This window comes from Xenopus laevis, chromosome 7S, assembly GCF_017654675.1.
Source record: "Xenopus laevis strain J_2021 chromosome 7S, Xenopus_laevis_v10.1, whole genome shotgun sequence".
Classification (NCBI taxonomy): Eukaryota; Metazoa; Chordata; class Amphibia; order Anura; family Pipidae; genus Xenopus; species Xenopus laevis.
This window is the reverse complement of record NC_054384.1, coordinates 102,049,783-102,066,008: the sequence shown is the minus strand read 5'-3', so window position 1 is coordinate 102,066,008 and position 16,226 is coordinate 102,049,783. Positions and strand designations below refer to the sequence as shown.

General features: G+C 40.1%; 1 protein-coding gene across 1 annotated transcript in view; it reads right to left on the bottom strand.

The window, feature by feature from the left end:
- The window catches only part of LOC108697824 (voltage-dependent calcium channel gamma-6 subunit), a 62,750-nt gene extending 54,990 nt beyond the window's left edge, over positions 1-7,760 (bottom strand). Inside the window, exon 1 of the mRNA XM_041571632.1 lies at positions 6,674-7,760. Within this exon, the coding sequence (XP_041427566.1) occupies positions 6,674-6,992 (319 nt within the window). The 5' untranslated portion in view covers positions 6,993-7,760. The remainder of the gene's footprint in view (positions 1-6,673) is intronic.
- Positions 7,761-16,226: the final 8,466 nt, after the last annotated feature.

Here is a 16,226-nt window from a genome sequence, read left to right as displayed (position 1 = left end):
CTTCCTACATACCTGGCAGGGTATCAAGTCAGCAATTCAGAGAAATAGGAGCCACAAACGTGTTGCACCAAAAAAGTGTTCTACTGACACAGAGTTTCAAACAAAGGATAATGTTTTGGGTGACATTTCATCTTATGAAGGGAAGTTTATCCATCCAGAATGTTAACCTGCTTTGACACTCTGTGGTCATAACAAACAGGCAGAACACCTTTTTGATGCAATGGATATGAGGCTCCAATTTCTCTTTATCATGTGAATAGAAAGGCCTACTGGAACCTGGTACCATCAGGAATATTTCTCGTGTCCCAGTGGGGTCTGATGGCATAACAATCATTGTTTCAGTCAAAAAACATAATTGGTTTTGGGATTCAAGACGAATCCAGAGAGAAATCCCTGATTCAGCTCCTGGATATTATCTTACATATACAGTAGATCAAATCCCTGACACGTCAAAAAGATGGGGACACCCACATGTAATTATCACTCCATAAACCCAACAAGCTCATGCAAGAGAAGATGCTAAATGTGCCATATCTGTTCAGACCTCAAGCGAGCCCAGCCAACTCCGTTATTTCAAGACTAGACAATATATCAAGATTTCTAGGAGAAATTAACATTTCAGCAGTACATACTGTATCTTCTGCATATTTTAAGTGGCTTGTAAATGGCTTGAGCATGCTTTCTCTATTCCGTCACAAAGATCTAATGACGCCAAGGGCAGCTTCCATGCAACTGGATAAAGGTTAAACAGCCTTACTGAGCACAAAAGTTAAACCAACTGCTCTATGTTTCTAGATTCCATTTCTATTTATGGGAGCCACAGAAGGATCTGGTTTAGCAGCTTAGCTCCTCATATGGAGAAAGGATGGGCCCACCAGCAGCATCAATTAAATCTTTCATCACTTCCTAACAAGCTACACAGATGTCAAAAAGACATTGGCCAGAAAGAGCACTAAAGTCATGTTGTTACTGTTTTTTGTAAACAGCCCAGGTTTTCATTTGAAATGTTCCAAAGACAATCAACGGCTTAAGTTGTGCAAGTATTAGATGTTTGGATTACGCTGGTTGTGTTTACATATCCAGAAACACCTTTTTTAGTCCAGGCAGGAGCTCTCTGTTCTGTCACTGTTAACTGTATAAATAAGATTAGCCCATAGTCATTATTCAGCCGGTCACATTCACTGCTTACCCCATTTGATAGCAAGCATCTACTGTGGGTTCCACGACCTGATTTTGTTTTACATTATCCTCTTCATGTACAGATAAAGGACATTGGAATGGTGCAATATATCTCAGCAACCTGTTGCAGAGGAACATTGTTCACTACAGTGGAGACCTTGGTGTGCCATGTTGCCCTGTCAACGTTGTTGATATTCTGGTAATATTAAGACAAATCCAACTCTGTTACAATTTCTATTCCTATTCCAACTCTATTACAATTTCTATTCCTAGAGTTGTATTTCAGGATAGCACTGAAAGGGTTTCATGATGAATGTAGGGGCACATTTACTTAGCTCGAGTGAAGGAGAGAAGAAAAAATACTTAGACCATCGAATTGGCTACTTCAACCTTCGACTACGACTTCGAATCGAACGATTCGAACTAAAAATCGTTCAACTATTCGACCATTCAATAGTCGAAGTACTGTCTCTTTAAAAAAAACTTCGACCCCCGACTTCGCCAAGTAAAACCTGCCGAACATCAATGTTAGCCTATGGGGAAGGTCCCCATAGGCTTTCTAACAAACTTCTGGTCGAAGGAAAATCGTTCGATTGATGGATTAAAATCCTTCGAATCGTTCGATTCAAAGGATTTAATCGTTAATTAATCGTTGATTTTTCCTTCGATCGTTCGATCTAACGAATTGCGGTAAATCCGAAGTCGAAGGATTTAACTTCGACAGTCCAATATCGAGGGTTAATTAACCCTTGATATTCGACCCTAAGTAAATGTGCCCCGTAGTGTTTTTAAACACGTTCCTCACCAATGACAACACTCCAAATTCTTTTTACGATTAAAATTCACCTTTTCATTCCTATTCCTATTCACGCCTATTCATTCCATCATGGGGCAGCATAAGCATGCATGTTTTTAAATACAGTTCTTCCAATCCAACGTCAACATTTCTTTCCATGTCAGAGACTGTTAGAAATGTGCAACATGCCGCATTATGAGCCACTAAATGTTAAAATATTCCTTTTGGCATCTGGGAAATGTAAGGCTCCCTGGGGGAGGGGGGGGCAGCAATAGACATTTTGCCAGCTGTTCTTGTTCCGGAACAGCAATTTTTGAATGGCAACTGGTTTGCTAACTAGCAAGTGATGCTGATGGAGAATTAATGACAGTGGAAATGGAATAGAAATTTGCTAAAAAATAAAATTTGCCTATTTCAATGTAATGTTATTTAACAGATAATAATTATTGGCCCAGTAGCTGAAAGCACTTGTTGTTTAGGATGTCTTCCAATGCATGTTTCCCATTGATTCACCATCTCATGGCACTCTGTAACTCTTCAACAAATCCAAATTCTGTGAAACAGCGCTTCACAAGTCAGCCCAGGAGAAGCAAGAAAAAGTGAAAAATGTTCCAAAATATAATGTAGTATATTTTCTATATGTTCGCCACCTCTCTGTGTACTCTATGATATCCAATCACACGTGAAACCCACTCCTTCATTCAGTAGATCATGGTCACACGTTTTCCTTAATTTTTCAAAAATCCACCACCAAGGGAAGATGGGTACTTACAATTGTTTAAAATGTGTCCAGATCCCTGTCTGGAAATCAGAAAGATTTTTAATAAATATCACATAAGTTTACAATTGCACTCACATAAAACCAAGCAGATTGGCACTTATCAGTCCTTTCCAGGGGCAATTGCATATACCTGGTACGCTGGGTTTGGAGTCTAATTACTCTTCTCGGCATGTTCCTTTCCGGGCACACCCTGGCTGACGTCACTAAGCCCCGGCTGACGCGTTTCGTCACTCTGGACTTCTTCTCCGGGGCTTCCTTGTGAAATGCTGTTTCACAGAATTTGGATTTGTAAGATTTATACCGGTTGGAGAAAGGATTAGAAACGGCTACAGGACCGAACTTCTGGAATCCTTAAATTTTCTTCTTTTTTTCAGTGACTCTGCAACTCTTATGCAGGTGGCGTAGATTCTACAAAATTGCCAGGCATGGGACATAGCGATTGTTTTGCGTCCATGTTTGAAGGTGGAATTTTTAACTATAACTTTCTCAGCAAGCAGTTAACATTCATTGAGCATTGGTACAAGCTAAAAATGTATGAGGCTTTTTATATAAGGGCTGGGATCACTTAATACCTTTGACAAAATACAAGTGCAATGTTATATGTCTGGGGCAGGAAGAGAGTTAAGATGGCCATAGACGCAAAGATTCATGCGATTTTCAGGCTGTGTGTGGAGTGTCCTGTCATTTTTCGGTTGATCAGACAAGTTAGAAAATTTCTGTCAGCTGCCGATAATATCTCTGCATGTATTGCCGATCTGCCGATATCAGTGGGAGACTGTCACCAGCTTTTGTCAGACATAACTTTCATACGATTGCTGTCAGGGGCAGAACATCGGCTGATCTGTTCTTTTACTACTTTATTTGATCTGAATGTAGGGTTGCCACCTTTTAAAATAAACTTTACCGGCAGGTGGAGGGGGCGGGGTTAAAAGGGTGGGCCGTGACGATAAAGGGGGCAGGGCCGTGACGTGCTATTGGCTGGCCGGGTCATGACGTCAAAGGAGCGGAGCCAAACGCGCAAATTTGGCAAGAAGCCCAGGAAAAAAAGGTACGTTTGGAGCAAGCTGGGGGCAGGCCACGGGCTTTTTTTATGTGTATTACAAATTTACCGGCAGCTACATTGCCGGTAAATTTGTAATACCGGCCCCGGCCTTGGCTGGTGTTTTACCGGCTAGGCCGGTAAAATACCGGCCGGGTGGCAACACTATCTGAATGGTTAGTGGCAGGTCGTGCAATGCATACATTCGTCCGATATGAAATTAAATCTACACGTCTATGACCAACTTTAGTTAAATGATGGCAGCGCACACTACTATTTTATCTGAAGATTACACTACTCCAATTTAAGGAGTGGTGTGTGAGATATAAAGAGACTGGAGCTTGGTTCCTCACAAGGGGGTCCAGACTATCTAATCAAGTAATTTATCTTCTGGATTCTATTAATATTGGACACATTTCTTGTTAAACCCTTGTATGGACCAAAAGTTAAAGCAGACAAGTAGAACATCCATAATCCCCAGCATCAGTTGCAGTTAAGGGATCTTAGGCATTTTCTTGCTGCTTTCTTGAGTGTAAATGGCTTCCATTTATGACCTACCTGTTGCCTAAAGCATAACAGCATGGGGTTTTGAACTATTTTTGTTTTGTTTTAAGCCCCCTTTTCAAGGTTGAAACTTTGATCAGGGCCCTCTCTGAGCTTACTGCAAGGTTAAAGATATAGAAAACTGTTGAATATCGCTCATAGTGCCAAGACTATCTGAAACAGCAAATACATTTCACCCGCAACCCCTAGTGGAAGCTGATTTTTATTGGAACATGTAGGATATTAAATAGGCATTCTCCCCAAAATCTCACCCTAACTGACCCTTAAGCTGAGCCCCACTGTCACTACTCCAGGTTCTCCTAAAGAGTTTGGAGACCACTGATTTAGATGTAGATCATTCACTTGCACTGAAGTTCCTCCAGATCAGCCAGTGCATTTCCAGATTAGCATACACTGGGGACTGACCAGCATGCATATGGATAACCCTATACCTTGTGTACTTTATTTGTGTGAGAGTGCAATTAGCACTTGAAAAATGAAAGGAGGACAAAGATACACTGAAACATAGCTATTGTTCCATAATTCTAGGGTGGCCCATTCATCATATTGACAAATACAAGAGTCCTCTGCACTCAACCCATTATCAATATATTTAAGACATTGAGCCATTTTGTGCTTACAGCTAATAAAAAATGCCTTACCCTTTAAACAAAACAGGGATTACTTGTCCATATTTTGCAATATATTTAAGATGGCCAACTACGTCAAAGTCATCCCATATCTGGCCAGTCCTACACTCAAATTGCATCTGATTCATTAAGAATTCTATTGCTTAATTATACATTTTACAAAGGGACTAAGTTTTACCTGCAACTTACTTGCTGCTTTCAAAGTAAAACTCCCAAACTTGGCTGCCCTTTTATTAGACACCAGTGGGATCACCTGACTATAGCTGGGAGGGGTGGGAGCTACAACATGGAGCTGGTCACTGCTCCTGTATAACTATAACAAACAAGGGAAAGTTGTGCTCACCACTAATTTTTAAAACCATTAGGTGGGGGTGCAATGAGGTTGTGAGCACAAAATACATATAGACAAATACAAGAGGTATCTGTATACAATACAGGAGATTCCTGGTGCAGTGGATAATTGGAGTGTCTGGCATCCATATATATATATGCAAAATTAATGTATAGCATTAGATGTTTACTGTAGGCCACAACCATGCAGCTACAACATTGTGTAAAATGTAGACATATTATTACATTGTGCATTAAGTGATACTTTTATCATTTATGTCAGAACTTCCTTCCAGTAACGCTGTTGTAGATCTACAACTCCCATCTACAATAGCTACAGGCATGCATCAGACCCCCAAATGTATCCTATTGACTGGTAGGGGTTTATGGGAGTAATGTTCCTCTAGATTTGCCAGATTTAGTGGTCTTTAGATTAATGGTGACCCCATGCTCACATATATTGTCTTTAAGCAGATATAGTAGTCTTCTCTGTGAAACAGACACTTTCATCCATGACACATTTTATTATTGAAATGGAATATAATTTAATGATCCAGCAGTTGCAGCTTTTGGGGTCTTGTGAAATCTATAGAAGTCTTTAACTTTTCTTAATGCTTTTACAAAATAACAGGAACCTCTAGGGGTGCAGACTTGCACTGGTGACGTAACCCAGAGCAACCAATCAGAAGTTTGCTTTTGGTGGTATAAATGCAATAGCCAGATCTAAGCTAACTGCTGATTGGTTACGCTTGTTAGTGAATGTATGCCTCCAATATCTCCATGTTTACAGAAATCTAGAATGCCATGATTAGGAGGTAATAGACAAATATGAAAACTGGGAGAAAATTCTCTATGCAAGCAAAAAAAAAAAGCATCAATAACTTCCCCAGCCCAACGAAATCCTTTAAATCAATATACATTTTATGTAGCTTGCACATTAATTTCAGTTGCAAATACTGTTTATTCTGTTTTTGGTGCCCCCTTACAAACAATACATTATGATATAAAAAATAGGAGATAACGCACGGGACAACTATATAGCTACTTTTCTATGCGCTACATCGTCTAAGATGGTGCTGCTTTAAAAATGTTTAGGCTTTAATTAAAAAAAACAAAACGTAAGAACAATAATTTGGTTTGCAAACAATTCCTGCCTCTGTTTCAAGAGCCTTAAAAGCTTTTTATCATTAAGACTAAAATCCCAGGTCCCTCAAGCATTTAATGGAAAGTCAAGTGGTTTAGCTCATTGTCCCCAAATTTGCTCCTCTGAGTTCTGAACTTAGCCGTACCCTCCAGCAAATCTAGCGACTTATGCATAAACATCACACCTACAGCACATAAATCAATTGCCCTACCTCCGGGAAGCTCTGCGGGGCCACAGGTCAATCGATAGTCATCCACATCTGCTATCCACAATTTCTTGTGGCAGAACTTCCACAGCCCGAAATGGGCGGCTTCGCAGATCGAGCTGTGGTTCTGCTTGTATGTGTTGACTTCCACCCAAAACTCTGTCCCAACTGCCAGCACTGTAAGAGTCACCCCAACCAGGGCCACGAAAAACGCCAGTTTGATCTTGCCCTCCTGGGCATCGGTCAGGCCTTTTCCACGTTGGCCTCTACCTCTTCCTGAGTAACGTTGCTCCTCCTCTTGCACGAAAAAATTAGGCCACATCATTTGTGTGTTCACAGATTTTTTTGCCTCTTAAAATAAGAGGGACGGAAAATAAAAGAAAAAAAAGGAAAGATCAAGAAAACCTGTTGGATCTCAGAGGGTTTTTTTTTTCTTCTGTCTCCGCTCTTCTTTCTTTCTTTTCTCCCAGTATTAAGGTTGGTGAAAGGCAATCTGCTGTAAGTTTCTCAGGCTACAGAGACACAGCAGGGACATCAATGTGCTCTCCCCCTTTCTGCTTTTTCGCTCTCTCCCCCTCTTGCTGCTACACACAGACGCACACGCATAGACTGGAAATAATCTCTGCACCTGTTACATTCATCAGATCTCCCAGGCAGTGCTGTTATTTTAAGGTTCCCTTAAAGGCTCTTGCCTCATGTCCAGGCGACAGAGAACAGAATCAGGCAAAGGCAGAAAGCAAGTTGACTTATTCCCAGTTCAGTCCTCGATAATGATTGCACCTGCTCGGGCTTCTGCTGCATCCTATCCGTATCTACGCTGCATGTTCATATGCCAGGCACTTGCATCTGGGCTGCTTTTTATCATGCACAGCTTTCAGCAAATCATTCTACTCCTTCCCTCAAATCCTACAGCCACTTAAGCATTTCTGCCAGACTGGAAGGAACAGCTTCCATAGGGTTCAGTTGGGCCTAATTGTGTCCAGACTTCCGCTCTGCTTGGGCCTGGCTATTAATTAGGTTTTCATTTACTTAAGCTTTAAACTAATAAGCAACAAGCAATGAAAAAATCCACATAACCAACCTTCCCCCACCCACACACAAATAGAAGCAAAAGGAATTATCTTGGTTCAAGATGTCTCCCAGCAAATAATTTATTGATCTGGGGGAAAACACGTGCCAAATGCTTTACAAGAAAAGAAATCTACAGGGAAATCCTGCGGTTCGAAGAAAGAAATGGATTTCAGTGTGTTTGTGCTCAGCAGTGATCGACTGTCTCAGGCACAAACGCCTCCAGCTCAGCCCAAAATAACTGATATGAAGCGGCGAACTGCAATAATTGTCTGGGCATTTTTATTTACACGGTTTCAGTTGATGTATAGATCCCCCCATAATACATGATTTATGGAAACACATTGAAATGAAATTCAGTATTCTTATATATACATACATGTACAGGTATGAGACCTGTTATCCAGAATGCTCTGGACCTGGGGTTTTCTGGATAACCGATCTCTCTGTAATTTGGATTTTCATACCTTAAGTCTACTAGAAAATCATGAAATAGGTTGATTTTGCTTTCCATAAGGATTAATTATATCTTAGTTGGGATCAACTGTTTTATTATTACACAGAAAAAGGTATAGTTTTAAAAAATTTGGACTCTGGAAAAAAATGGAATCTATGGGAGATGGCCTTTCCACAATTCAGAGGTTTCTGGATAATGGGTTCCCAGATAACGGATCTCATATCTGTACAGCATTTATCAAGGCTGTACAGAGATACTGTATGCAACCCTATGTTATTTAGAGTTTTATCTATTTTTCTTTTTGCTATGGGCTCAATAGAAAAATGGAGGAAGAGAGCAACGTATTTTTTGAGCTACTGAATTTGTTCCAATGGAATTTGTTAGTCGGTGCTCCCACAGGAAACTTAAAACAGTAGTGTAGATGGCACATGGACAGTTTATGGAACACCCCCTAGTTTTTATGTTGTTTTAAAAGAGGGGAGCGATAAGGGTAGAAAGAAGCAGGGAACTTCTTAAAGTTCTTAAAGCCTGCTCATTGCAAGTGTTAAATACAGGGCTCCCTTATGTCTTACAGTTCTGCACTTTAGGGTACAGGGTGTAGGGTGCAGTAGCAGTGCTTAAAAGTATAAGAATAAGCCCTTAGTGATGGGTCTCTGCAATCTGTACCAGGTCTTTTTAAATGAGACACCTGCAGTACATGATAGTCTGGCACTTCAAGCAACTGGGTTTATCACTGGCTAGAACGTTTGGAGCCCCATGGCCAGTTTTAACATTGACCTTACCATACAATCTGTACACATGCTCCTCACAATAGGGCAGTGATCCCCAACCAATAGCTCATGAGCAACATGTTCCTTTACAACCCTTGGATGTTGCTCTCAGTGGCCTCAAAGCAGGTGCTTGTTTTTGAATTCCAAGCTTGGAAGCAAGTGTTAATTGCATAAAAATGAAGTATAATGTCAAGTAGAGTCTCCTGAAGGCTGCCAGTCCACATAGGGGCTACTAAATGGCCAATTAAAGTCCTTTTTTGGTACCGCAAAGGAACTTTATTATGCTTGTGTTGCTCCCCAACTCTTTTTACATATGAATGTGGCTCACGGGTAAAAAAGGTTAGGGGCCCCTGCAATAGGGCATCCAAACCTTTGGACACACATTCCTCACAGAGGGGTTCCAAGCTACAGATTTGAGTCCCATCCCAATCTTTTATACTACATGGCTGGAGCAGTGGCTGGGGTCCCTAGACTGAAGTCCAACTTGAAAATGATTTATTGTGTTGGAGCGAAGAATTATCAGCTTTCCTAAATGTTCTTGAAACTATGGCTGAATGACAACAGAATTCTTCTTTGAATCTAACCTAAAAAAAGATTGACCTGAAGGAGGGGCTTGAACGAAGAAAGACTGTAAACCTTTGCACTAATGGAAGTCGACCTACATTCGGACTGACATCCCACCTGGTAGGGTTTCTTTGGTATTTCCACCAGAAAACCCAACATAGTAGGGTGAATTTGTTTGGGGGGAGGCAATCAATAGAAGGTTTCCTCTAGAGAACTTATAATAACATAATCGCTGGTCTCTTTTTGGAGTATCCAAGCCTCCATACATTTTAATTATTGACCTCCTATCTTGGTATAGTAAACATAAGGCACCCTGCATATTAGGATCATAGCATTATTATAATATTAGGAGCATAGCATTACTATAATATTAGGAGCATAGCATTACAAAACAATGGACAGGTACAGTATATCAGGAAACCCATCACTCAGAAAGCTCCAAAATATTTAAAGCAGTCTCTCATATTCAATTATAATCAAATAATTCAAATTTTTACAAAAAAGCTTTATTTTTTTCTCTATTTTTTTTTCTCTGTAAAATTTAAGCAGTATCTTGTGCTTGATGTCAACTAATTACAGAAAGATCCATTATCTGGAAAACCCCAGGTCTTGAGCATTCTGGATAACAGGTCCCATACCTGTACTAGGGAAATGGCAACGATGTAAATTGTACAGTTCCCCACTCCACTTGAAAAAGATTTGTGTAACTTGAAAAAGATTTGTATAACAATGTTGAAGATAATTCAGACCTATTCAATGCATAACCCCAGCGAGGTCTCTTGAGCAACATAGGTATAGTATGACAGAATTGGGGAGAAAAGGTTGGCTGAACTGGGAGCAGGCAGATGTTTGGGTAGGAATACACCCCCTATTTTTCTACTTATTGTTCCACCAATCGCTATATCTGTGGGGTAAATACTGACAGTGGAGGCAGTAAATCCTTTCAACACTTTCTCCTTGTCTCTGTCCCTATATCTTTGGCACCTGTTACCAGTCCCTGTTCCTGCAGTAAAAAGAAAAGAAGAGCAGCCAGTAACCCTTTCTACACTTTCTCCCCTGTCTTTACCTGCTTTGTTTTTGGAAAGGTTCAAAATGTTTTGGACTTGCTGAGCAATCATTGAAGACGTTTCACTACTCATCCGAGCAGCTTCTTCAGTTGCTTGAATGAGTAGTGAAACATCTTCAGCAAGTCCAGTTGCTCTAGAATTACCAACTCCTTTAGGCCTGGGCCCGGTACATGAGTACCACCTGCGCCGCCCTGATGGCGGCCCTGTACTAGATATACCATGACCTGGATAAATGAGAATCTTCATAGTCCCAATGTATTGCTCCAGTTCCCTGTTCAATAAGAAAAATAAAAGCAGAGGAGACACAAACCCTTCCAACAACTTCCCCCTGTCTCTGTCCATTGCTTTCACTCTGACATTTCTAATGAGCTACATATATATTGCTCTGCCCCCTGTCACTATCATATATCATTTAATCAGTCATGATAATAACTAAAACATGGCCTCTATGTAAATCATAGCGAAATCTATTATTCTACCCCTACATGTAGTCCTCGTATTTAGGCTCAGTTCTCTTTATTACAGAAGAAGTGTTCTTCAAAGATTAATAATTTAGTAGAATGGGCTTTCAATTTCATCAGTGCCATGAGAGTGCTCCTGTGCTTCACTATTCTGCTTTCTTTATGGTTAGTCTTCATTCTCAGTTGAACCAATGGTTTTCAACCAAAATATTTTTCAAAAATATTGGTTATACTCTGTTATAGGGTGAGGTGATGGTTCATCTAACTGACTGGGGCTAATTTAAAAGTTCTTCTCTACTTTGCCATTGCAATGGTCCACCCCCTTCTCTCGCTGGACTGTTTCCAACTGACAGTCCAGGGCTTTTTTGGTAATTACAATACACTAGAAGAACTCTTTCATGGACATTGCTATCTAAATCTATTGATATTGACTGATGTCATGAGTATACCAGGTAGAGTAGATGGTGTGCCAGCTATAGTCATGTATGGGTACAGGTATGGGGCCTATTATCTAGAATGCATGGAACATTGGGTTTTCCAGATAAGGGGTCTTTCTGTAATTTGGATCACTATACCTAAAATCTATTCAAAATACATTTAAATATTAAGTAAACACAATAGGATCATTTTGCCTCTCATATGGATTCATTATATTTTGGGAGCAAATGCAAGGTATTTTTTATTATTACCAAGAAATCATTAATAAAAACATGAATTATTTAATTAAAATGTCAATGGGACATGGTTTTCCTGTAATTCAGAACCTTTCTGGATAACAGGGTTTCCGGATAAAAGATCTCATACCTGTATATCATAACATAGATATGGCTCAATGCTACGGGTAATGGTTAACTTTGGGCATGGTAAATTGCTTCAGGGTTAGGGCAGGAGGTATGTATCTGGCATCATATAAATAGGGTAGGAAAGGTGTTACAGGCTAGTTGGAAGATGAACTAAAATGCTTCCTCCCTTCAGCTACGGGGGGTGGGAAGGGAACATTTGGGGTTTTGAAAGCTTGAGTCTAAAGATAGGGGGGGCTTTTATCAAAATCAGAAAAGTTCTCACTATTTTCTGTAAACTACTCCCACCAAATCTGCACGGACTTTTGCCCCCTATTTATCAATACATTTTCACCAATTTTTCTTGTGCGGAAAAAGTCACGCTAAAATTAATCCTACGATTTTTCCGTATTTTGCTTTCAAAACCTATGAATCACCCGAAAGCTACAATTATTTCGGAAACCAATCATAACTCAGGAAATCTTCCAATTGTTAACGGGGCATCTGCCATTGATTTTTACATGTTCTCAGCAGGTCTGAGTTGGAGTACTTTTTTTATCTGACTTTTAAAGGGGAAGGAAAGGTTAAAACTAAGTAAGCTTTATCAGAAAGGTCTATATAAATACACTAGTAAACCCTCAAAGTAATGCTGCTCTGAGTCCTCTGTCACACTGCATTTCTTTCCTTCTGTATCAGACTTCCTGTTTTCAGCTTAAAACTCCAGGGCTTGGGCATGCTCAGTTTTCTCCTCTCCCCCTCCCTTCTCCACTCCCTGCTATAATCTGAGCTCAGAGCAGCAGCGGAAGCCTCAGGCAGGAAGTGATGTCACAACCAGGCCCGGATTTGTGAAAAGGCCACCTAGGCCTGGGCCTAGGGCGGCAGGATTTTAGGGGGGCGGCATGCTGCCCAACCACACCCACATTGGTTCAAAAGCACTGGGGATGCGCTGGAGATACAATATTTTTTTTAAATTTCCCGTGCGCCAATCCCCATTGCTCCTGTCCCCCTGGAGGGGACAGGGGCGACGGATGGTAGTGGGCCTAGGGGCGCCCACTATGTAAATCCAGCCCTGGTCACAACAAGCTAATATGGCAGCTGCTATCCTAAAAAACAGAGACTGTGTCTAGAGCTGATTACTCAGGTATGGAAAAGCATTCTAAAGATTAAAAATGACATTCTAGCTTGCACTGTTGTGGCTAATCTATTGGCAATAAACTGCCTTGGTAGCATTTCTTTTCTTTAACACCATTAGCCTTTAATAAATTACAAAAAAAAATTGAAGCTAAATAATTAACCCCCCTTGGTGTTTAGGCAGAGTTTTTAGCATTGGTGTACAATTGGCTTTGCAGTTTTTTGCAACAGCAGGGGAGATTTGTAGAACTGAGTTGTGTTGCATGTTTCCATGCCTTCAAGTTTATATATTTTGCTTTTTATGTAACTCTGACACCTACCAGAAGAGCCTGCTATCTAAGGTCTCTATCACATTTATTCCAATCTAGGATGTTTTTCCTTGCCCATTAATTCTAGGGAGGAAACTAACTTTGGTCATTGTTGCATTGTCCAGGCTGGGAATTGAACTCAGATGGCCCAGTCCTGCAGCATTCTCTAATCACTGAGCCACCATACCAACTTGTTTATGGTAAGTTATTTAGTATCTTAAGAAGCTGTAGCCGTAGCATTTTCTCTTTCACATAACCCAGTGTGTTATCTCATTAATTGATATTGAATTGGTATTGTGTAGGTGCAGACTTACTGTTCTCATGTAGCTCCAGCCAGTTTAATAGCCATAGGTGCATCCTCCCTCCTACAATGGGTGTTATTTACTAAACTCCGAATGCAAAAATCAGAAAAAAATTGTTTTTTAATAAAATCGGACTTTTAAAAAAATCATGATTTTTTTCGGAATTTATTATACCCCGAGGATGGAAATTTCAGAATCAATTAATCCGGCATCTCAGACCTGTTGAGGTTGCATATAAGTCAATGGGAGAAGTCCCAATTATTTTTTTAATGTTCGCTGGGTTTCGTGCAATACCCTGATGTTTTTAGGTAAAAAAAAAAAAGAAGAAATCAGAGTTTTCGGGTGAAAAATCCGAAAAAATTTAGAAAATCTAATTTTTTCTTGCAAAGCAAATTGCAGGGAAAATGTAATCATAAATAAACATAAAGAACCTGAGCAGATTTGATCAGAGTTTTCAGCAAAAAATGTTGAGATTAAATCAGACTTTGATAAATAACCCCCTAAGTCTCCTATGGCAGCACCCAGTCCATTCCTAGTCTGCATCCCCTGTGGACGTGGTCTTTCCATTCGGTGCGAGATGCAGACGTCAGTCAGAGATGGGGAAGAAGTGTTGCCTTTGGGGAGTCCTCTCGCACGTCTTTCCCTGGTCGTAGTAAATGACGCTTACAGGCTAATGTTCATATCCTATACAAGGTCTCACATGTACAAGGGTCTCTTTCATGAGAAGTCTTCCAATTTCTGGACTGTAGGAGGAAAGCCACAAAACTCAGCAAGAGCATAAAAATGTCTACATAGATAATAGATAATGTACCAGTGTATTATCCTTTCGTCATCCAAGGTAGCATTGAAGCACATTTATGGAGTCAGTGGGTCAAACAATGCAAGAGTGCAACCTGCAAGCTTAATATATCTATAATTATATGGTTTGACTACTGACTCTCGCAACCTCCCTCTTTATGATCTGAGCTTTAGAGCTTCATCAGATACACAGTAACATAGTAACATAGTAAGTTATGTTGACAAAAGACACACGTCCATCACGTTCAAGCTTTTAACAACTGCCAGTTGATCCAGAGGAAGGCAAGAACCCCCATTTGAAGCCTCTCTAATTTGCTTTAGAAAAAATTCCTTCCTGACTCCTGATACCAACCTTATTGTCTTTATGTAGGGCTCCCCCTATAGGAAGATGTCAGGAATACTGTAGAATATGAAATAAGTTTACTCATTTTGTATTAAACTTGCTTACACTAACAATGTATATCACACGTCATTACTTTACATCATAGAAGTGTTTTTGCTCATGCTGAGTATTGCACTTAGATTAAAGTGAGTGCTGCTTTCTTCTTTTTGTACTAAAATGCTGCATCTACCTTTCTAGAGGTAACTTCTGAATGCCGTGCAAAGTGCCATTTTGACTACTAATTGCCATGTTTTTTAGCAACAATGCAATGATTTCCAGCCTAATTACATGCTGTTTGGGGAATTGTGCCTGAATTGAATGCCATTGCACATATGAGTGCTCAAAATTCAGCTGCAATTTCTGGGTAACATTTTCAGAGGGGAAGTTGTATCATTTCCAGCATGTGATTGTTTTGGCACAAGTCTGCTGGTTTTTCCTCCATGTTCTGGGTGTTGGCACCTCCTGGGATCCCCAGCTTTTATAGGTGTATGATTCAGTTGGAGAGGCGGGTTGGACTCAATGGTAATTCGCACAACTACCCAGAAGTGCTTGAGTGTGCTTGGATGTATAGAGCAACATGGGCAATGGAGGTTTCTTGTAACGTGAGACTTTCTATGGGATCATTACAATGTTGCCACAATGATAACAGAGTTACACATTGCTTTGTTTTTATCTTTACTTGCTACTATGATACATTTGGGAAGGTACATAAGAGTAAGTTTTGAATTTTTATGGATTATATGTAGTGATGGGTGAATTTATTCGCCAAGCGCTAATTTGCAGCGTATTCCCGCGATTCACCGCCGGTGAATATATTCGCAAAACCGCCAGTGAGAATATGCCGGCGTCAAAAAAACGGACGCCGGCGTCAAAAACGGAAATTTCGCAATTTTTCACCGTTTCGGCTAAGCAAAACGCCCCAAATTCGCTCATCAGTAATTATATGTTATAACTTCAGTGTGATTTTAAATGATAGTCACTGGTTCTATGACGATTCATGCACGTCACTATTGCTGTTTTCCCACCAGTACATGAATTTAAGCCCTGGCTTGGCCCAAACGTTAGTCCATAGCTCTATAATAAACTATTATTTGATCATTTTAAGACCTGTGAGTGCTGATCCTTTTCTTTGATTTATACTAAGCATTCCCTGATCACGCACCCAGGCATTTAAATAGTTTTTTTCGTGAGTGCTGGCTTCCCTTGGAACGATATATATATATATATATATATATATATATATATATATATATATATAAATATAGACAAATACAAGATTCCTCTGCACTCAACCCATTATCAATATATTTAAGACAGCGACATTTTGTGCATACTGCTACTGAAAAATGCCTTACCCTTTAAACAAAACAGGGATTGTTTGTCCATATATTGCAATATATTTAAGCTGAACAACTACGTCAAAGTCATCCCATATCTGGCCAGTCCTATGCTCAATTTTCATCTGATTCATT